General features: G+C 37.7%; 1 protein-coding gene across 5 annotated transcripts in view; it reads left to right on the top strand.

Moving 5' to 3' along the window:
* Nucleotides 1–20,633, top strand: part of dachd (dachshund d) — a 112,383-nt gene that overhangs the window by 76,648 nt on the left and 15,102 nt on the right. For 3 of the 5 annotated variants that reach the window (XM_016460952.1, XM_016460951.1, XM_016460950.1), the window contains exons 4-6: nucleotides 5,672–5,844; nucleotides 6,156–6,291; nucleotides 7,407–7,541. In XM_016460952.1, coding sequence (XP_016316438.1) covers nucleotides 5,672–5,844; nucleotides 6,156–6,291; nucleotides 7,407–7,541 — 444 coding nt within the window. Of the gene's footprint in view, nucleotides 1–5,671; nucleotides 5,845–6,155; nucleotides 6,292–7,406; nucleotides 7,542–8,273; nucleotides 8,427–20,633 lie in introns of all 5 variants that reach the window. The other 2 variants (XM_016460949.1, XM_016460948.1) reach the window with 1 other exon arrangement.

Below are 20,633 nucleotides of genomic sequence, written 5' to 3'. Positions count from 1 at the left end.
CTTTGTTTTATTTTATTTTATTTTATTTTATTTTATTTTATTTTATTTTATTTTATTTTATTTTATTTTATTTTATTTTATTTTATTTTATTTTATTTTATTTTATTTTATTTTATTTTATTTTATTTTATTTTATTTTATTTTATTTTATTTTATTTTATTTTATTTTATTTTATTTTATTTTATTTTATTTTATTTTATTTTATTTTATTTTATTTTATTTTATTTTATTTTATTTTATTTTATTTTATTTTATTTTATTTTATTTTATTTTATTTTATTTTTCTTCCAACATGAAGCTAAATGTCTGCATCTTAGAAACTGTCAATAAATAAAAATAAATGTATTTATTTATTTATTTAAATTCTCTCTAAACAAAGAGAGAGAAAAAAATAAAACAAAGATAAATATTATGATAAATGTACTTCAATGATATGTTTCTATATCAAAAGAAGAATGTCATATCGTTTTGTTTTCGTCACATACAACGTAACAAATTGTGACGCTGGACCAAAAGCACTCCACCATATGCCAAGAACTGCTGCTGGGCCTTTATCCTCCTGGAGGAAGAATAATAAATAAATAATAAAACAATGCTGTCTGTCTCCTCCATAATCCCTACCACATGTTTGCTTTGATGGTTGTGGGTCTGCGTAATTATGCTACCTCATCAAACCAGAGCTGTTTTGTTGCCATTATTTTTTACACTCACAAGTGTGTAATAGATGTTTTTCTTTACCCTCTGTTTCTTATTAAGCACTCTCACTTCAGAGTGAGCATAGTAAATGCCTATTTTACACAAGGATGCAGTTTCTCTGTTCTTGTGGCTTTAAATATTGCCTGCAACAAATACTCAAGCGTCTGGGGGTGTTTTCAGCGCTGCGTGATTGTTGGTGATAGTGTACAAGTCTCTTTTGTTTTTATGATCATTTTTGGAGGGATATTAACAAATTCAAGATGTTACTTTTTATGATTAGCATTAAGATTATAAACAGGAAGAAAGACTTTAAAGTTTTTCTCAATGACACAGAAAGACCGTGGGTGGCTACTTCAAAGTGAAATACCTTCGTCGAACGGGCCTTAATGAGTTACAGCGTTTAACAGCCTTGACTAGCTTTGCCATCTGGGAAAAAGAAAACAATCTACACTCTTACCAGAAAAGCAGTCTTGTGTCTGTTTATGAAGGACCTATGCTTTTATTTCCAATAACACCTTCTCTACACAGATGGAGCGCTGCCTTTTTATGGTTGAAGGTCCTTTGTAATAGACAGAATGTATTTATGAGTGGCCTGTATCATGTTTACAATTAAAACGTAGAATGATTTGTTATTTGAATGAGAAACCTGTGGCGAAAAGCCTTGACAGTTGTTTAAAAATCGATGATTGTTTATGGCAACAAGTGAGACCTTTTTATAATGATGGGCATCGCAAAAAATAACAATCTGCCATTCTGAAACACCACATGAAAAACAATTTAAATTGTTATCCCGTTTCAACAGCTACTTCAAAAGGCGGAATATTTTGGCACAAATCAAAGGGACGAGCAAAAGAGCGTCTGTTTAGATAAGAGCATTTACAACATACTGCTCCGTCGCGTTGCGCTCGCAAACAAAGATGGATAGGCCAGAAACAAGTCATTTAATTAGCGCTGGAACCCCCGTCTCCGACTCGGGCAGCCAATTACACATTCCAACGGCATCTGCAGGTCCTATTTCACGGGAGGAAAGCAAATCTTCCCTGGCTCGGCTTCATACAGTACATCTTTCCTCTTCCATTTAAGAGAAGGTAAATAGCAGAGATGGACAGCTTCATTAGACAGCATCTGAGGAGCAGGCAGGGCGGATTGTCGCTTAAATAGTGGGCTTTTACTGGAGGGCTAACCGGCAACCTCAGATCAATTACAGCTGACATTATTGTTTGTCGTGAGCTCTTCCAGGACAGAGGAGTAGAGGCAGAATGGGTCCAGGCTCTGCTGAAAATGTAATTTTCCTCCTCTTTTGCTTTCATTCCACAAACAATAAATCACTCAGTTGAAGAGATAATAAAGTGCCAAGTAGGAGCTGGTTTAATTTTTGTCAAGGGAAAGCTTCCTCCCTCACAGGATAATGCATGCTGCTAGTGCTCAGAAGGCCAGCTTTCACCAGACAATGGCTTCTTCAGTCTGTCTCTTTTTAAGGGCCATTGCAATCAAAGTTAATCTGTTTGACAATAGTATCTCAGTTCTTAATTCATGCAAATTGCAGCAGTTTATCCCTCTTGTATGCTAAATAATTTCAAAAAGAGTAGGCAGTGACATGACATTCTTTTTTTGAAATAAATATATATATTTTTTGTCTTATTTAAAAATTCATACAGACAATGATCTGAACACTACATACTCTGGTGAACATGTTTTCATTTCCTAAATTAAAATTAATTTTTATATTTTTAGTGTAGCTTAAAATCTGCCTATATGAATAACAATAATAATAATAATAATAATTATTATTATTATTATTTTATTTATTTTGCCTTCCAAATTTTGAAGAATGTTCCAGTTGTTCTTTTCCATGTATGCAATTACAATGAATGGTGACTGGAGGTTTCAAGCTTCAAAAGCATAATATATGCTACAGTATATTATGCTATATTGCAAATCTTCTTAAGTCATACTTTTTTATTAAAAATAATGTCATAATTTTCATTTTTGGCTGAACTATTCTACAGTATTATCTGTTATCTATTATATCTATTATATTGCCTTTTTTTAAATCCATTTCCAAGAGCTTTTTGTTTAGACTATGTTTTCCAAGCAAAATATCAGGACACATTTTTGAATTCATGAAAGTGGGATGCCAAACCTACTACATAAAAAAATACACTTGTAGACAGATTAAAATCTGACCTTTCTAAGCCATTTGGGAACAGTTAAGTTTTGAGTTAGTTTTTTTCCTTCCTTCCTATCTATCTATCTATCCATCCATCCATCCATCCATCCATCCATCCAGTATTCATAGAAACAGTCATTTTTGCTTGATGGTTACACCACTTAAAACGCATTAAAGGGGGTCATATGATGCGATTTCAATTTTTCCTTTCTCTTTGGAGTGTTACAAGCTCTTGGTGCATAAAGAAGATCTGTAAAGTTGCAAAGACTAAAGTCTCAAATCCAAAGAGATATTCTTTATAAAAGTTAAGACTTGTCCATGCCCTCCTAAAACGCCTCGTTTAAACACGCCCCCACATGTCTACGTCACTGTGTGGGAAGATTTGCATGCATAAACACATTGCATTACACCAAATACACAAAATAATGTTCTTTTAAGCAACATCATATGACCCCTTTAAAGAGCACTTACCTTTTGAACTAGAATATTAAAAGAATTCTATACTTTCACTCTTCAGAGAGTGACATTTATATTTTTCTAATTTCTAACGTAGTCTCAGGACTCTACTGTAAGTTTGAATTGACACAAATCATCTGAATCTTTACATTTTGAAAAATAAGTATAAATTAATTGCTCAGGTGTCTTATATTTTCATTGATTTTGTCCTTTTGTAATTTAATCAATAATATACAGCACAACAGAAAAAGGTGTCTTTATGAAATAAAAATCTTTATTAACAAGGTCAATTCATTAATATAGTAAAATGGCCTTGACAGTGTCTGAAGGGGTTTTGTTTTGAGACAAATTTGTTGAAAACTACAAAAGAAGGTGGGGAAAAAAAAACAGTTGATGAACAATGCGACTGTTTCATCAGACATCTGGATTCTAGACATCCACAGTTCATCGCCTTTCAGTCTGTCTGAAAAGCCTTGGTGGACCTCTTTTAGCTTGTATCATGTTTTCTTACGCTTTTCAATAGGCCATTATGGCTGAAACATCACTTAAGGATGGTGGAACATGAAAGGAGGTGGGACGGGGGGAGAGAGATTAGGCCCCTGAGAGCAGTCTGCTACTGTAAGCCCGCAGTCGTTCACACACGCAGAGTTCTGCTTTGTGGAAGTCGGTCAACACAACAGACATCATTCTCCGGCGGGCTGATAAAGGACGCCTATTTAAATGACAAAAGCAAAGTCATATCAGACTTCAATACGTTCCTCCCCTCTCTTGTAAATGTTGATTTCCTGAAATCCAGTCAGATCTTCTTGAGCGAATCACAAAGGCGCGCCGGCACTCAATCCGGCTCTCGAAAGCTCTGAAAGGTAGATACGTGCATGAATGCCTCTCTCAATTTATTTCGACGTGGCGCTGTAAGTATCCTGCAATCACACGCTGGTGCCGTGGTGGGTTTTAATTGAGTCCGGTCCTGCGAGCGGTAATTGATTCAGACTCGGCACTCGAGGAGAGACGCCTTTACAAGGTGCTGCTTGGCCTCTCGTTCTTTTAATCTCTGACTCCTTTTTAATGTCGGGAATGTGTTTTCCCTGTGCATCTGCTGGTCATCTTTCTTATGGAAATGTACAATGCTTCTCCGAGGAGCGGTGACACTAAAGGGACCCCCTCCCCACCCACCCACCATCTTCCCTTTTTTTTGGGGGGTTTTTCTTTTTGTTTTTATTTTTCTGATGTAGACTCTCTCACAGCCCTTGACCACTGATATTTCGCACAAAAACAACTCGCTGGATTACCCCTCTGTGTCTCCCGTTACCTTGAGCCGGGCAATAAAGGGGAAGTGTGGGACAGAGCAGCTCGATCGGATCCACTGCGAACACTCAAGTTATCTTTCAAGCGCTCGAGTGGTGCCTTTGACCGCCCGAGACCGAAATTTCTCTCGGTTACTTTTGATCCTTTAGTTCAAAGTCAGAAGTGGGAGTGAGTGGGTCTTTAGTTCAGGGACACACACCAGGCTGTGACCTTATTTGTGTGCATATGTCCTTTGAAAAATCGGGACAGCTTCCTTTCTATCCATTTAATCACTGTCTAAGAATGTAGCACAGTTCGCCTTAGTTATAAGTATGAGTTTAGTAGTCTGCATGCAGGATCTGGGTTTTCTCGTCAAAATACTTTGTACGTCTTAATTATTTCAATCCCGTGTAAATATCAAGGACTTGAAATGATGTTATAAATGCACTCTGTTATACAAGTAATGGAGTTTCTGGCACAAATACTGGTAATTAGCTTGTAGGCATCTCATGATACACACTTAGTTTTAATTGGCTCGTTTTTGCTCATTTTCACTAATGCCTTTCATGTTTACCTTATTTTTCGGCAGATATTTTGAATGCATTTACTATTAATGGTGAAATATTTCCATAATTTTTCCCTTTCCCAACATAATAAAGATTAGTTTAAATTTCACAATTATTAGGTTATTATGACTGCAATCGCCTTAACGCTATATATTATTAACAGCAATATGTATTATTAACAACGAAAGTGAATATTTATGTTTCTAATGACCATAATGGCTCAAAAATGCTGCAATTATTTATTTTTTAAAGATGTCGGTAGCTTTAATGTAATACAGTATCTAATGTGACGATTATTATTTAATGAATATTTACTCGGAAAGCCACGGCGCTCGCACAATAGGTCACATGTGAATAATTCATAGGGTTTCTCCTTTAAATCTTCCTCTCTTCTTCAGCAGTATGCTTTCTTTTCTGTCGCACACGCGTCTTCCATTTGCACACAACTTAATGCCAGAAATGATTAATTAATCAGCTACTCTCCTCTCTCATCTTCAGGCTTGGAACTGCCGTTTATGATGATGCCCCACCCCCTGATCCCTGTCAGCCTGCCTCACGCATCTGTCACCATGGCGATGAGTCAGATGAACCACCTCACCACCATCGCCAATATGGCCGCCGCAGCACAGGGACAGAGTGCCTCATCCCGAATGGTGACATCAGTGATTAAGGTAACCCACGGCGCCGTTCTCTCATTGTGTCGTGCACATCTCTCATCAGCCATTGAGGGAAGGTGGAGGGGGCTGGGTGGTGCATGATCCGTGCTTTCGTACGGCATTGCGGGGAGCAGTCTGTCAGACAATAGCCTGGGAAACAAAGCAAGGAAAGGATGCAGAAGAAGGGGTGGGGGGACGGTGTCTCAAAAAAAAGAGAGAGAAGAAAAAGCACGGATGCTTGTGTGTCCGTGGAAGTGTGTTGCTGAAAAGAGTGTGTCATGTAATGGCTGCCCTGGCTGTGTTTGTTTTTCCTGTTGGCTGTGCAGGAACGGGTCCCCGACAGTCCCTCCCCTGCCCCCTCTCTGGAAGACGGCAGGAGGCCGGGGAGCCGTCCCTCATCCCAGCGCAGCAGCAGCGTCTCCAGCTCTCCCGCGCACACGGAGAGCTCCTCCGACAGAATGCGTATGTTCACTCCATAAATCTCTCTCCCACTCTCTTTGTCTCTCAATTCCTCTCCCTCGTCTCTTCCAGCGTCTCCGCACACCGGCACACACGCGCTACTAAATACCGCACTAAAAATGCCTCTTGTTAAGAGCGTAGCACATGTGCGTCCCTCCCCACTTTCTGTTGTTTTCAACAGATGGCAAAGAGATATTAGCTGTCTTTTTTTTAATCTTTAAGTTTCGATCTGGCTCATGCTGTGCAAAGACAGACCTCAAACGTTTTCATCATTAGCTGTGTCATAAAATAAAAACAATGTCCTTAATCACTTGAGAGAGCCTGTATGTATGTTTCTCGTCATCTCTGAAATATGCTACCATGTTTTATGATGTTATTCTGGGAGCAATGTCTTAGCAAGTAACTGTTTATTTTAATTCAAAACTTATTTGAGGTCTTAATGTTACATTGAAAATATGGGATTTGAACCTGGAAATATATTTTTAAATGAATAAAATAATTTTTAATATAAAATAAATAAGACATTTAGGCATATTAATAAGACTCAATTTCTAAGCCACAACTCAAATAAAATTTGTGACATTTTATGCAAACTTCGGGAGTTCATGCTGCTCCAGTACTGTTGTCGTTGAAGCAAACCCCATTATTTAATTAGTAACTTAAGTTTACTGTTTTAACTTGTTTATTTTTAATGTAATTTTTACTAAAAGTATTATGCTAATAATATAATTTGTAGTGAAGAAATGTTATTAAAAATTATTCTTACTAGTGGTCTCAGACTTTCACAGGTTTTTGTAAAGAGGCATTTATTATACATTTATAAGAGAGTTGTATTTTTTCTGTCGCCTCATCTCAGATGTTACAGAGAATTGCACTGAGAATTGCTTGCGCCAGGCAGAGTGGCAAATGCGATTTTGATTGACTGGCGCATTGATTTGGAGATGAGGTATACCACAAGTCACAAACAGTTGAAAGCCAAGGACGTATTCACCTTCTCTAGCCACTGGACGACGAGGGCTCTTTTCAACTAGAATCATTATTTATCACTCGAGGTGTTTTGCGTTGTCGATTGAGAGCGTGTGGAGATGGGAATAATGTGTCTCTGTGTTCTCTCAAAGCTGTGCATCACAACGGACTGTCGATGAACCAGGTGTTACTGGGCCTGTCTCCCAGCATCTTACCCGGGCCTAAAGAGGGCGATCTGGCAACTCACGACATCGGCCACGAGGCCAAGAGAATGCACCTGGAGAAAGGTCAGAGTTCAGTACATTAAACCAACAAATAACACTATTGTTTTATTTTTTGGAAATGTTTGTGAAAAACTTTTGAGTATGACACTCCTGTGCATGAAGTCATGTTTTGGTTTCTGTGATACTCAAAACATTGATATTTTTTGGAAATGACAATTGCTAATTAATAAGAAATTAATACTGCAGTTAATACAGGCAAGGATGCATACAAATCAAAAAATCTAAAGTAAAAGAAATCTTTTGTTACATTGTAAATGTCTTCATATTTCAAATAAATTGAACTTCCTTTTCATCAAAGAATCCTAAAAAATAAATCCCCATTTCCACAAAAGTATTAAGCAGCACAACTGTTTTCAACATTGATATTAATAAGAATTGTTTCCACCCTGAACACTGGAGTAATGGCTTCTGAAAATTCAGCTTTGCCATCAAAGGTATAATTTACATTTAAAATATATTCAAATAAAATGTTTATCTTAAATTATAATAATATTAATATTATAATATTATAATTCTCAGAAGCCTTTTTTTTTTTTTTACTGAAATTCATCCAAAAAAATCTAGCAAAACATCTCCATCTTTTGAGTGTAAAGTTGAAGTAAGCTTAACAATTGACAAATGTCTATACTTTTCACTATTTACTTTGGTCTGGCAAAGAACAAATGAAGTGTCCTTTCACATGCTTTGCATTAAACACAAATTGAAGCAAATAATAGATTTGAGAATTCTCTCCAGGCAGAAGGCAGGACTGGGGAAGTGTTGGAGAGGGTGATAATGACATTAAAACCACGGTGGAAATCACTGGGCTGCACGTCCCCTACTGGATCTGCCCGGAGAGGAGGCGCTGTGTTGGTCTCTCCCATAGACCGAGCAAGTCTGTGAATCAAAGTAATTAGCATGATTATATGAATTTACAGGTCAGACCTTAGGTGTGATGGGCGGGAGGGGTTGGGGTGTTTGTGTGGGTCTTAAGGGGATCGGTGTGTGCAGTCGATGTGTTTTGTTTAGTCCTGATCTGATGTTTCTAGTGACTGATTGTGTACTGTATGTCTGGATTGACACCGCTAACATATTGGCCTGTTTATGATAACATTATCACAACAATCACACCTGTGATTGTGCAGAACATTTTTTCCTGTTGTTGCCCAATAGAGACATGGAGATGGATCTGTCTAATCCCCCAGCATGCCTTGGTTCCACCAGCCCCTTTAGATATCAATTGAGTTAGATTGGTCCTGATTCTCTCCGACCGAGTGAAAATCCACATTGTCTATTTGCATCGCCGCTGCATTATCATTCAGACACTTGGCATGCTTAATATGTCACTCCTCTTGATTAGAATCCAAAGCTCTCTAACGTGTGCGGCAAAGGTCTCGGGCTGTGGAAAACATTTTTATAAAATAATCCATTAATGCAGAGGAGTGCAACTAAATTAGTTACCAATTTGCTGAGCATGAATTAATGAACAGAGCTTCTCCTGGCTCCCAGAGTTGTAATTTTCATAATAACCTCAGACCTTTATTTGGCAGGTTGTTTAGTTTTTTCGTTTGAAGGTTTTCATTAGTCTAATGAGGACTGTGCAAGGGCGAGCAGTCAGCACAATTTACATGAAGAAGCTATCATAATAAATGAGGCAATTTGAATAACACGCACAGGTTTATGCTGTGAGATGAGAGAGATCGTAGCGCCGGATCTGGAGGTAACCAATACATTAGACCAACTAATAACCAAAGTAATCCCAATAAAAGCCTTAAGTGAAGGGAATAAAATTAATGATAGATATATTGAACTGCAATGATATGATACATGATGCATTAGATTCATAAAATAAATGTGCCCCATTGTTAAAGAGGAGGGGCTTGTCTGGCTTGGCCTGCTTTTGTTTGTGGCAGCGTTTTTAATTAGGGTTGTTCATTGGATCAGTTTGTTTAGACAAATGAGATTACATTCCAATGGTTTAATGATATTTCTCCACTTGTTTGATCTTTATGATTGTGGCAGAGCATTAAATTAATGCTACGGCATGCACTTTCGCTTTAGTGTGAGATATTACGTTTGAGGTGTCAACGTCACCTGTATCCAAGTGGGCTAACGGTAGTAGATGGCTTCGGGACAGTTTTTGTATCTTGTCCGTTTTGATAAATGCTTCATATTTAGCAAGAGTGCCATTATGAACTGCACTTCTTCAATACAACAGTTCAGTAAACAAGACATTAATATTAAATAGCTTACATTTTAGACATAATATTGCCTTTTATATTATGTATTTCCCAATAGAAAATAATTCCAAACAAAGTCAAAGCAGAATTGTTGCTTATAACAAAGCAACGCACAGTACTGTTTTTTTTTTTTGTTCCTAAATAAATCAGAAATGAATTAATGTATTTGAGTACATGATTAAATGACTCGCACAACAGTTAACAAAAAGTTAGTATTAAGTAGCTTACATTTTAGACACAATATTGCTATAAATTATGCGATATTGAGTTAATGAGTCAATGACTCGCTCACTTGTTTTGTTAATAAATGAATCTGTGTTTTTGAACGAATCAATGTAGTGAATGATTCAGTAATGCACTCAAAGACAGTGACCTGTATTGGTTGAGTTGAATGATTTGACTCATAAAGACGGTCACTTGTCAGTGTAAGTTATATTACCACAATGCTATCACACTCTTGAGTTAAAAAATACAAAGTTGTGTAAAATAATACTGTATGGTATCCAATATCTCTGTCATTTTTTCCCAGCATTTCTCTGGCATTAGAAGTTAGACAGCTTTAAGTGGCGCCTCACCTTGAAGTGAAGCAAAAAAGTGAACAGTTCGCTCACATTTATTATAAAGTCTGGACTAACTGAATTGCTTCACAAAGGGAATCTGTCAGAATTGTTTTTGACAAGCCTCGCTCTTGTGAAACAGCAGGTAGTTGACAAACAAGGAAATTTGAAAGGCTCTAAAGCCTTTGGCAGTAAACTCATTTTGGACATCAAATATTTAACATGGTTCCTCTCCTTGGGGGAGCCGCTCATGAATATATCCACATATGGGCGGGAGCTGTAGCTAAGCGGTGCACAATAACAACACTAGAAGAGTAATTTATGGGATAATAACTGCAAACAGTTTCTGTTGCCCAAAGGAATGGTAGAGGTTTATTTTTACCAAATGAGAGCTGCTCTCACATAAATTATTCCTGTATTATTGATCATCACAGATGAGTCACATTTGATGACATTGATGAGTGGCAATGTAATGTTGATGCCCCATGGCATGTGTTTAGTTATGCAAAATTTGATTTGTGTAAACGTTCATATTGTAAAAATGCACAAGCACTTTTCCAGTACTTTGTTGTACCACATTTTATAATAATGCTTCAAATTGTGCTTCGAAACACATCTGATCACAAAATCATTTATTCTCTTTCTATGAAGTCTACATTAAGCATCACTTCTTATTGAAAAGTATTGCTACAAATAATCTTGATGTCTCTATTTGACGTCTATATGATTATTACCCTTTCCCCTTTTTGTAGTTACCATGTTATTCAAATTTGCAAATGACCACATCCTCATCACAGGCATATTGTGAAACTTTGAAGTAACACTGTACCATCACCGAGCCTCTCTATTGACAGCACATCATGACTTCGGTTATGCAGGTGATTGATGCGTACACCCCCTCCTCTGAATTCAACATTAAATGTGTGTGGAATAAACGGATCTGATTTGGCCAAACAGACAAGCGCAGAGATGCAGTCATATGAATAATGGAGCATGGCAGCCGCAGTATCACTCCGATAATTTGCCAGCTGGTCAGTGAATGGCGAAGCATGTGTTTTCCATTATATGATTTCATCATAAAATACCTCATGCCCAAGAACATCAAAAGACACAAAAATAAAAGTTCTATGCTTTTAAAAACTGAAATCAAAGAGAAAAAAGTGAATCATTTAAAAAAAAAGTGTGGTGTACAAAAACCATGCTTTCATTCTTTTATGGTTAGTCTGATTGCATGTAATATTGCATTTGTGTATTGTAACTTGCAGATGGATCTTGGATTTTTCAAGTTTCCTGACATTAAATTTAATACATGTGAAGAGATTGGGGAAATCTACAGTTTTTTTTTTTTTTTTTTTGCATCTGGTAGAATTAGATATTGTTCTTGCAGTGCAAGAATGGAAACTCATTAGATTGCTTTGCTGATGTAATTGTCTTCACAAACCCCAAGGACAGAGGCTTTATTTCATTTAGAGCATAACGCTTGAGAAATAATCTGGCTAGTTTCACTTAGCGTACTGCAGGAAATTGTACAAATCCTATGGACCTTTTGAGCAAAGTAAACAGTATGATGTTTGATGCTGTATCATATAACGTTTAAAGGCATGATTATGGGAGAGGGAGATGTTTTCCACTGTATTTGTCTGTAAATACAGAAATTAAGATGGAAGTGTACTTGTAACTATGAAAGACAAAGCCTCCGAGAAAAAAAAGGTAATTGCGACAAATTTTACAATGAGAAATAAAGTAACACTGTTAGATTTGATACAGATGGGAGAAATTATTTCAGTAACTGTTATATGTATTACATAAATAACTGCTAAACATTATGGTGTACATTTAAAAGGTAGCCTATTATTATAAATTACTCCCTAATTTTGATTGACTGCTTAACAAGCATTATTTGTAATGTGTTACACTGATTTCTGTTAATACGTGCAGGTGTCTGATCATTGGGTTTGTTAGAGAAAGAAACCAGAAGCCAAAATTATTGAGCAAGGAATACAGTAGATGCATAGTTTAGAAATGTTTCCGGTCCGGCAGTTTTATGACCGCCATGTTGCATCATTATAGAGACATTGGTTTTTGCTTAGCAAACATGTTACTTACTACAGACCTCCGGTTCTTTAACTCCACGTCTGATCACGGTAAACTTGCACACTCTCCTTTCATCAGACACACTTGCTTTCCAAGCATGTTTTCTATCGCCTTTTTAAGTGTCCTTGTGGTTCTGGCTTCAAAAGTGAAACGGACTGAGGCTTGTGCTGACTCGGCCGATTTTTCCTAAGACAAAAGGCTGGATCATTAGCCATGGGGATCTGAAATGTGACTTGGCAGACAATCACGGTATATGATCAAACAACTTGTCAGTGTGTTCTGTCGAAATGAAGGGGTGCGAAAAGAAAAAAAAATCATTCAATGGAGGATCAATCAAGTTTGTGAGCAGCGAAACAAATAGTGCTGATGATGCAAACGTGGGCCGCCCCTCCAGGACACGGTGCTTCATTTGAATATTTGTTCTCCCTCATGAATGTTCCATTACATGATACCATGGACTGCTAATCACATTCCACAAGAAAGACAGTGCTTTTAGAATGTTGAAAAGCAAGTGGTTCTTTCTAATCTTTGAAATGCCTTAAAAGTGACAGAATGCTTTCTCCTGCCAAGATGTAAGGCTTAGATAGAGAGATAAATATGCTGTGGTCAGCTAAGAGTATCTCGCGAGCAGAGAGGCAAATTTAATAATGTATTATCATTCACTAGAGAAGGTGAAATCTCCTTGTCCATCACAACACGCCAGGGCCGTTTTATGTTACCCTTCATTTCAAAGGGAGCAGTGTGCTGCAGAGACACCTGCTCTGATAAAAAGAAAAGATGCAGCTCTTGGCCTGGAGGGTTAGGGCTTCGTTTTTGACTAGTTCCACCGTTTTTCTTTCTCTCAGTTTGCAAGCGACTTTCTTTTTTGCTTTGGACTAGAAGGGCAATTACAATGAACGAGATTCCATATGCAGCACGGACAGTCTCTTTGTGAATTCTAAGTACATATCCGAGCATCTGCCCTTAACGGTATGCGCACTGCTGTGAACAAAGTTATCATTTGTTTGCCCTTGGACAGACGAAATGTAACAATTAGCAATGCCGTTTCTGCTCATTTGTGATTCAAAATGCAAAAAGCTTAAAAACAACTGTTGTGTTAAGGTAAGGCTGACCCTGACTTTCTATGACCCAGACGTCCTAGACATTACAATTAAATACCTCAAAGATCATTGGTTTGCGCGCACAGTTTTGTTTTGTAAACAGCACGTTTCGAAGCTGATTTACCAGACATAACAATTTAAAAAGATGTTTTGCTGACTTAAAACACATATTCCACTTTGTATTTTCATCAAAACTCCTAATAAAGGGATCATTTTGTTTTGTTGTTTGGACCCCATTCACTTTCAAAACATCTTCTCCCATATTCTGCAGAAAAGAAAACAGCATGCAGGTTTGGAACGACACAAGGCTGTTAGAAATTCCTTTTTAGTTGAACGATCCCTTTAATGTCACATTGGAGCGCTCACACAGTAGTGCTGCTCTGTTATTAAGCTGCTAAGTTTAGGGCAGAGTGTGCCAAATTTAAAAAATTTCTCTGTTCCTTAATTATCAACGGATACTTAGGGCTGTTATATCCTTTGACTGCGAACAAAATCGTTCCTAATAAAAGAGAATAGGGGGAGGAGAAAAACTGCGGGAGGACTAATTCTCTTCTCTCTCGCAGCATTTGAAAGCTCGCCTAAGTGTTCCAGTCACCTTGACTTTGCAGCCACAAGCCTGGAGATGCTGTTGCTTATCCCGCCTAACAATTGCCTGTCCCGCCTGTCAATTAGGTGTTTAAAAATTAATCTCTTTAACTGGAAATACCATGCCAGCTTTCTTCCATCTGTAAATGGAGTGTTATTAATTCAAGCTGCGCAAAGCCAGTGTTATGAATAATGTTATCAAAACAGATTTCCACACGTTTAACACATCAACCGCTTTTAAAAATCCTAAGTATTTTTTTTATAGCTGTGAACCAGACGCAAATGGATTTGCATCCATTTTCTTCTGCTCACGAGGGCATGAGAGACAGAGAGAGAGGGCATCAGACGGGGGGCTCCTAAGCTCTGCTTTTTTAAAAGTTTACATTTACATTTCTTTTTGTCTTTCATCTTCGGTCTCCAAAGCGGCTCAGTACATAGAGCCTGGATTAGTGCCAGAGTCGATTGTCGCCCCAAACATCCTCATTCCCTGTAGGATTGCTGCGAATCACATTAATATGTCCGCCCGTCTTCGACGGAACGCACTCCACTGTGATCAGACTGCCGACTATCTTCCTTTTCTCAGTGTTGGAGTGCTTGTTCTATCAAAGCGTTTTGATTATGTTGGGTTTTTTACTCCTTGTTTGAATTTCTAATGTCATTGTGTGTAAAATGTGGAAGGCATTTACATATTGGCACCAAAACGCATTTGTTTCCGTGTAAGGACGCCAATGTGCGCATTCTTGAAAAATGTAGAAAATTCAACCAGATGTGAGCTGAGGACAATTCCCGTTAACAAAAATAAATAAAGACATTCACACATACCCATCTCTAGAGATGATTAGCACTAGATTGCGCAGGAGGCTTCCCGGAGTGTGATTGTAGTAATCTAGCTTTCAGGTGTGCACCAGTAAGCGTTCAGTGATCAATAAATAGACTCAATCTAGCCTGATTCCTCCTGTAATGCATGCTAATAATAACACCCCCATCCTAAAAAAAAAAACAAGTTCGATTTCCAGACCCTAATGACCGTCACCCCCCACGTACATACGAGTCCTGAATACATTTGCTTTTCAAAAGGCAATTAATTCAAAGGCCTTTGAGAGCATTAGTTCCTTCTTTACCTTTATTAATCGGGTTACACAACCCTCTCTCACCAATGCTCCATCCACCTTTGAGGAGTCTCTGTTTATGACAACGATGGTTGTCATTGTATACCAAGAGCGGTCTTCCTGTAGGACGCTCACTTGAAGTAAGTAACAAAAGTAGTGGAGGGGCTTTTTTATGCAGTCATCACAGGCAGTCAAGCCTTTAATCCTCAGCGGTCCAATAATGACATCCCCTCTGCATTTATTACATGGAGGAGCGTGGAAAAACGCTGACTTTGAACAAATGAACACTCTGACCTTTATGCAATAAATATGACACGGGCCGTATAAAAAGACAAGATATCTTCTTCTGCTGGGGTTTGCATCAGAGACTCTTTGCATTGCTGTCTCTGTATGGCCCACCACCAGAAAACAAGATGTTTGTGACAGTACTGAACATGGAATCACAAAGCATGAATCTGTGGAACACAAAAGAAGATATTTTGAAAAACGTCTCAGTGTTTTTTTGTTTGTTTGTTTGTTTGTTTTGTCCATGCAATGAAAGTCAGTTGAATCCAGTGTTGTTTTGGACCCCCTTGACAATAATTGTTTGGACAAAAAGTCAAAACTTAAAAATGTAATTTCTTTTGTGTTTCACAGAATAAGCTACAAATATAGTTTTAGAATGATGGGATAAATAATTCATGACAGAATTGTATTTTTTTGGTAAAATTAAAGTCCAAAGTCTAAGAAGATTTCTTTCGATAAGTTATAAAATGTTGATAGTTTTGACAATATCAACAACAGTGCAAATAATGCAATAATAATGCAATCAAACTATGCGGTAGTACTTACTGTAAATACTCATGCCATGCTGAGAACGGCAAATGTGATTGAACCACAAAACCACAGGTTTATTTGAACTATTAAAAAAATACATTAATCTGACTCTCCTGTTATGTTGATTGGAGTATATAATGATAGAAAAGCTATACTGAGATACATTGCTTTTTGCTAAAAACTGTAATGTGTTAGATTTTTAGAGAAGGAAGTAGCCAAATAATAACAAAAGTCTTTTTTTCTCCATTGTTTATTTGATCTAAGATTTTGTGCACTGTGAACATGTCTTATAATCTTCACAGTTTGTGGTTTGATCTCCTGCTACAGTTTAAACCACACAAGGCCTGTTTTTTCCCTCTGGTGTTGAACTGTTCACCATAAAGGTTGCTTTTGTTTTTATCCCTGACCGTATGCGACAGTTAAGGATTTATGAAGATTTCCTCCCCTTCGCCTGCCCATCTGTGCGGCTGTCTTCAGTGTGGCCTTGAGAATATGTTTCAATTTATTAAGCCAAACCAAAGGACTCATTATTTCAGAAGAGGGGCACGGAGTGACACACAGAATTGGTTATTAATGGAAAGTCTCTGCCACAGGGCAGTTGAAATTTAATGATATCCTACAAGAAAATATGATGGTGTCACTTTCCCAAAAGTCATGAGAAATGTCAGCGTTTTAAGGTCCCGACGCTAATTTTATGCCCGTGCACAGTAATGTTTGGGAGCGCGTTTAGGAAACACGGCCCAGTGCCTGTGCTGATTATCCCCCTCACCTTCCTTGTGCTCTCAAATGGGTTTGTGCAGCAAGCGATTTAATCTCTAAGTATAGGGAACATTAGTGTAGAGAGAGAAAGAGAGAGAGAGAGAAACACCACAGTGCATTTCTCAGAGATAAGGCTTTCCGAGCCAAATGTTACCTGTTAATCCAGGGCCGACCGACTCCAGCACTTGACTTTGACTCTCAGCAGGAATTTGGTAATGGCTAATTTTCATCTCGGAATTAAAGAGCAGAAAAGAGCAAAGCTGAGTGGGTGTGAGCGGGGTTAGCGGTTCTGCAGTAGATAGCTGTGTTTCCATAACACGTATGCCATAGTGCCTGTGTTCGCCATGCCCATATGCACAACATATGCATCTTTAAGTCATTCTAAAGGAATTTGTCCACTACGGATCACAGCACACGTTTCTCACTGTGGTCTGCATGTGTACGCATGCTGTAAAGTTAGAATTGCTTTGCCTTTCATTTCTTTTGTCTTTTTCGCATTTTTCTGTTTTGTTTTGTACCTTAGTTACAATGCTTGCAATGCAGCAATATATTGATATTCCTCAAACATCTGGTTCGGGAGTTTGTTTGCTGGTAAGGGGTCATTTGCACAGAACAAAGCTTTAAATCTAAGCTTACCTAAAATTGGATATTTTCTCTTGCTGCCTTGCAAGCGCTCATATTTCCTTTAGGGAATGCAGATCTAGTTGTTGTCCTTCTACACAACACCCATCTATCTATCATTCTATTTTTCTACCATTCTATTGTGTCTATCTATCTTTCATTCTGCCTATAAAGCCTATATTCAAGGCTTTTAAAATGTTAAAAAAGAAAGAAAAAGAAATCAATCATTTAGAGTTTATCTCGAAAAACAGATTTTCTAGTTAAAATTAGTTACATGACTTTTCTTTGAATTTCAAATCATTTAAATTCTTCTTTCTTGCATTAAAATTCAAATCGCAATTTTACATTCTGTTTGCCACTTCCATTCAAATTCTATTTAAATTCATTATAATATTTGCGTACTAAGAGCTGATTGGTCTTCTTTCTTATCCTTTTTATCTATACTGCTTATTAATTTAAACCTTGCTCTCCCTTTCTCTTACATTTATTTATTTAGTGTATGTTTGTTTGTTTATGTTCTGTTTTTTTTTGTAGTTGTTAAAATATTTGGTATTTCTGCCTTTCATTTTTAGGGCAGTGCAAGAGTAGACAGGAGCGAGGGGAATAGGGTCATATGTAACTCGTATGCAAAAATATTTTTGGTGCTCTTAAATTCAATGCTTATTTCCTATTTTCAAAGTTAGTGATACTTTTGCATTTTTTTAAAGAGCTTCTTCACACAGACCAGTTAAGGAAATGGGCGGCAGTCAGACACTGACATTTTAAACGTAGGCTATATAAGCTTTGGGTTAGGTCAATAAAAAGAGTTTGCTGTGGAAATATTTAATGGAATGCAGAAGATAGAGAAGACGATGCAGTTTTAAAGATTAGCCTCTGTGTAATGCGCTGTTGTCTCCATTTATGACTCTCTCTCTCTCTCTCTCTCTCTCTCTCTCTCTCTCCCTCCTCCGGCTCAGTGCCTTCATTGGAGAAATCAGCTGAAAGGTCCGCTGGGACCTCAATTCAAGTACTGCAACTTGCAACATATGGCACATTTTCAGCTCCCAAGGTCAATTAAAGCTATTTATTGAAAGAATGTAGCTAAATTTCCCAAGGTTTCCGCTCAATTCATCGCAGAGTGCCTTGTCTATCATATTAAAAATCAGTTGAGTGGTTTACGCTCTCCTTGTCGTGACTTTCCATCAAAGATATCAAAGGCATTCGAGAAGAGTTCGAGACATTTTATCTTCTCTTATCGCAAACATCGTTTTTTCTCTCTCCCCTTCTCCTCAGTGCAGCCTTGTCGGAACGCTGCTCACACTACAAATCTAATAACATGTAAAGTGGAGATAAGCCCAGATCCCTCCAAGTGATATTTTTTACATTCATAGTTTGTCAAGTCGATTTCTGAGTCCCTTGTTTTTTTAACAATTTATTAACAGGAAAGGTGATTTATCATTGCTACACTGTCAGGGACTCCCACTGCTGCCACGGGAGGGAGTGTGCGCGCATGCTTACGTGTGATTGCGAGTATGTGCGTTGTTTTAAATGATGGCATTTCATTCCAAATGCGTCGTATTTACAGCGTCCAATTTTTATTTGCGGCTCCTATTATCCAGAGAAACAGTTGCGCATGAAATGTTATTTGTGACACGGCTGACCTAAAAGGATTTCATAAAGATTTTTTTGAGACAGAAAGCTGCAAACGGACCTGTCACAGCTGCTGCTGGCTGCCCTGGTGGAGAAATATCACCTGGAAAACAGCTCTCTCCTTCGCTCTCTTCATCATGCTGGCATCTGGCACTGTAATTAAGTCCAAGTCAATGATTCTGGACCAATGGCAGGAAATAAACAGCTAAAGACAGGCCAAAATGGAGTGCTCGAAACAAGAGAATGCTCACAGACACAATCGCACTCAAGTGTGGCTAATGTAAATGGAGACTGACCAAAAAATGGCAAATTTCGGTTATTTGAGAGCTGAATTGGTCATTTGAGATGAAATGTGCTGTTTGCTTTCTAATGCATGACAGATTGTTTCCTAGTAACAAAGCAATATGAGCCACCCTGTGATCCAGTAGTGTGTTTGCGGCGAGGTCCTGCTGAGTCTAAAGCAGAAGTTGGTTTAAGCAATGATGTATTATTAATGCCAACACTAAATCCAGGACTACGGTGGCTGCAAACCAAATTCAGGCTTCTGACATCCAATTCTCCTCTATTGTTTCTCATTTGCTGATTCGCTACATGTTTGGCATCTAAAGAATCAGAGCCACGAATGTGACAAAGAGAAGAAAACATATAGTGTATTTCTCTGATGTAGTAATTGCATACAATTCATATAATTCACTCTGTTTTCATGATCAGTTTATTATGGCACAAAACGATGCCATCCAACAGCATTAAAAAGAGCTTTTCTTCAGGGTTTTTTTTCTGTTTCATTTGATTGCAAGCAAACACGCATCCATTAGTCGGTCGCCCATTGTCGGTAATGAACTGGAGTAAAATGCTAGTTAAATTGGGGAGAGATTGAAGGAGACCCTCCATGGATTCCCGGCACTCCTCTTGGCATTTCCTCCGTCCAAGAATTTCGAATCGTAAAGTCTTAATAGTGGCGGCTGATATTCAACTGTTGGTTGGCTGGATGTTTCCAGGGCATTTGCAGATGCTTGGAATAATCTCTTATGTTTTGCCGCAATCTGCTGCTGAGATGGTTGAAATAAATACTTTAAACTAATTAATGTAGGACCAGCTGTTACCAAGCCTTGGCTGGCGTTAGTGAATACTGATGGCAGAAGAGGGGCTCCTCAAGTCGTGCCGTGTTTGTGCATGATTTAGGAAGTCATATAAACACATATTAATTCTGTATGAGAGCCTAATTCTGGCGTTTGGTGCTTAAACTGAAATCCATGAAAAACACAGTTGTAGGCTTTTAATTTTCTAGTGTATAAAATGAATTAAAAAGTATTTGTAATGCCTTTTAATGCACCTTATGATCAGTTGTGTTCTCGTGAAAATAGAATATATAATAAAATATTGCTCATACTTAGTTTAAGCAAAGAGCAAAAAAACTAAATTCTTGACATTTATTTGCTATGTATCCAACAAGCAAAGATAGAGATACTAGCTAGAGATACTAGCAATCTTCTTTATTCTTACAAAGTCCAAAAAAGTGCTCAGTGCATATTAAAATCAACAAACGTTTCGGTCATGCAGGACCTTCCTCATATTCAGTTTAAACAAACACCTAACCTAAATTAAT

The sequence above is a fragment of the Sinocyclocheilus anshuiensis genome, unplaced genomic scaffold, assembly GCF_001515605.1.
Source record: "Sinocyclocheilus anshuiensis isolate Anshui unplaced genomic scaffold, SAMN03320099.WGS_v1.1 scaffold136, whole genome shotgun sequence".
NCBI lineage: Eukaryota > Metazoa > Chordata > Actinopteri > Cypriniformes > Cyprinidae > Sinocyclocheilus > Sinocyclocheilus anshuiensis.
The sequence above is the reverse complement of the archived record's forward strand: the minus strand, read 5'-3'. Positions and strand labels throughout refer to the sequence as shown.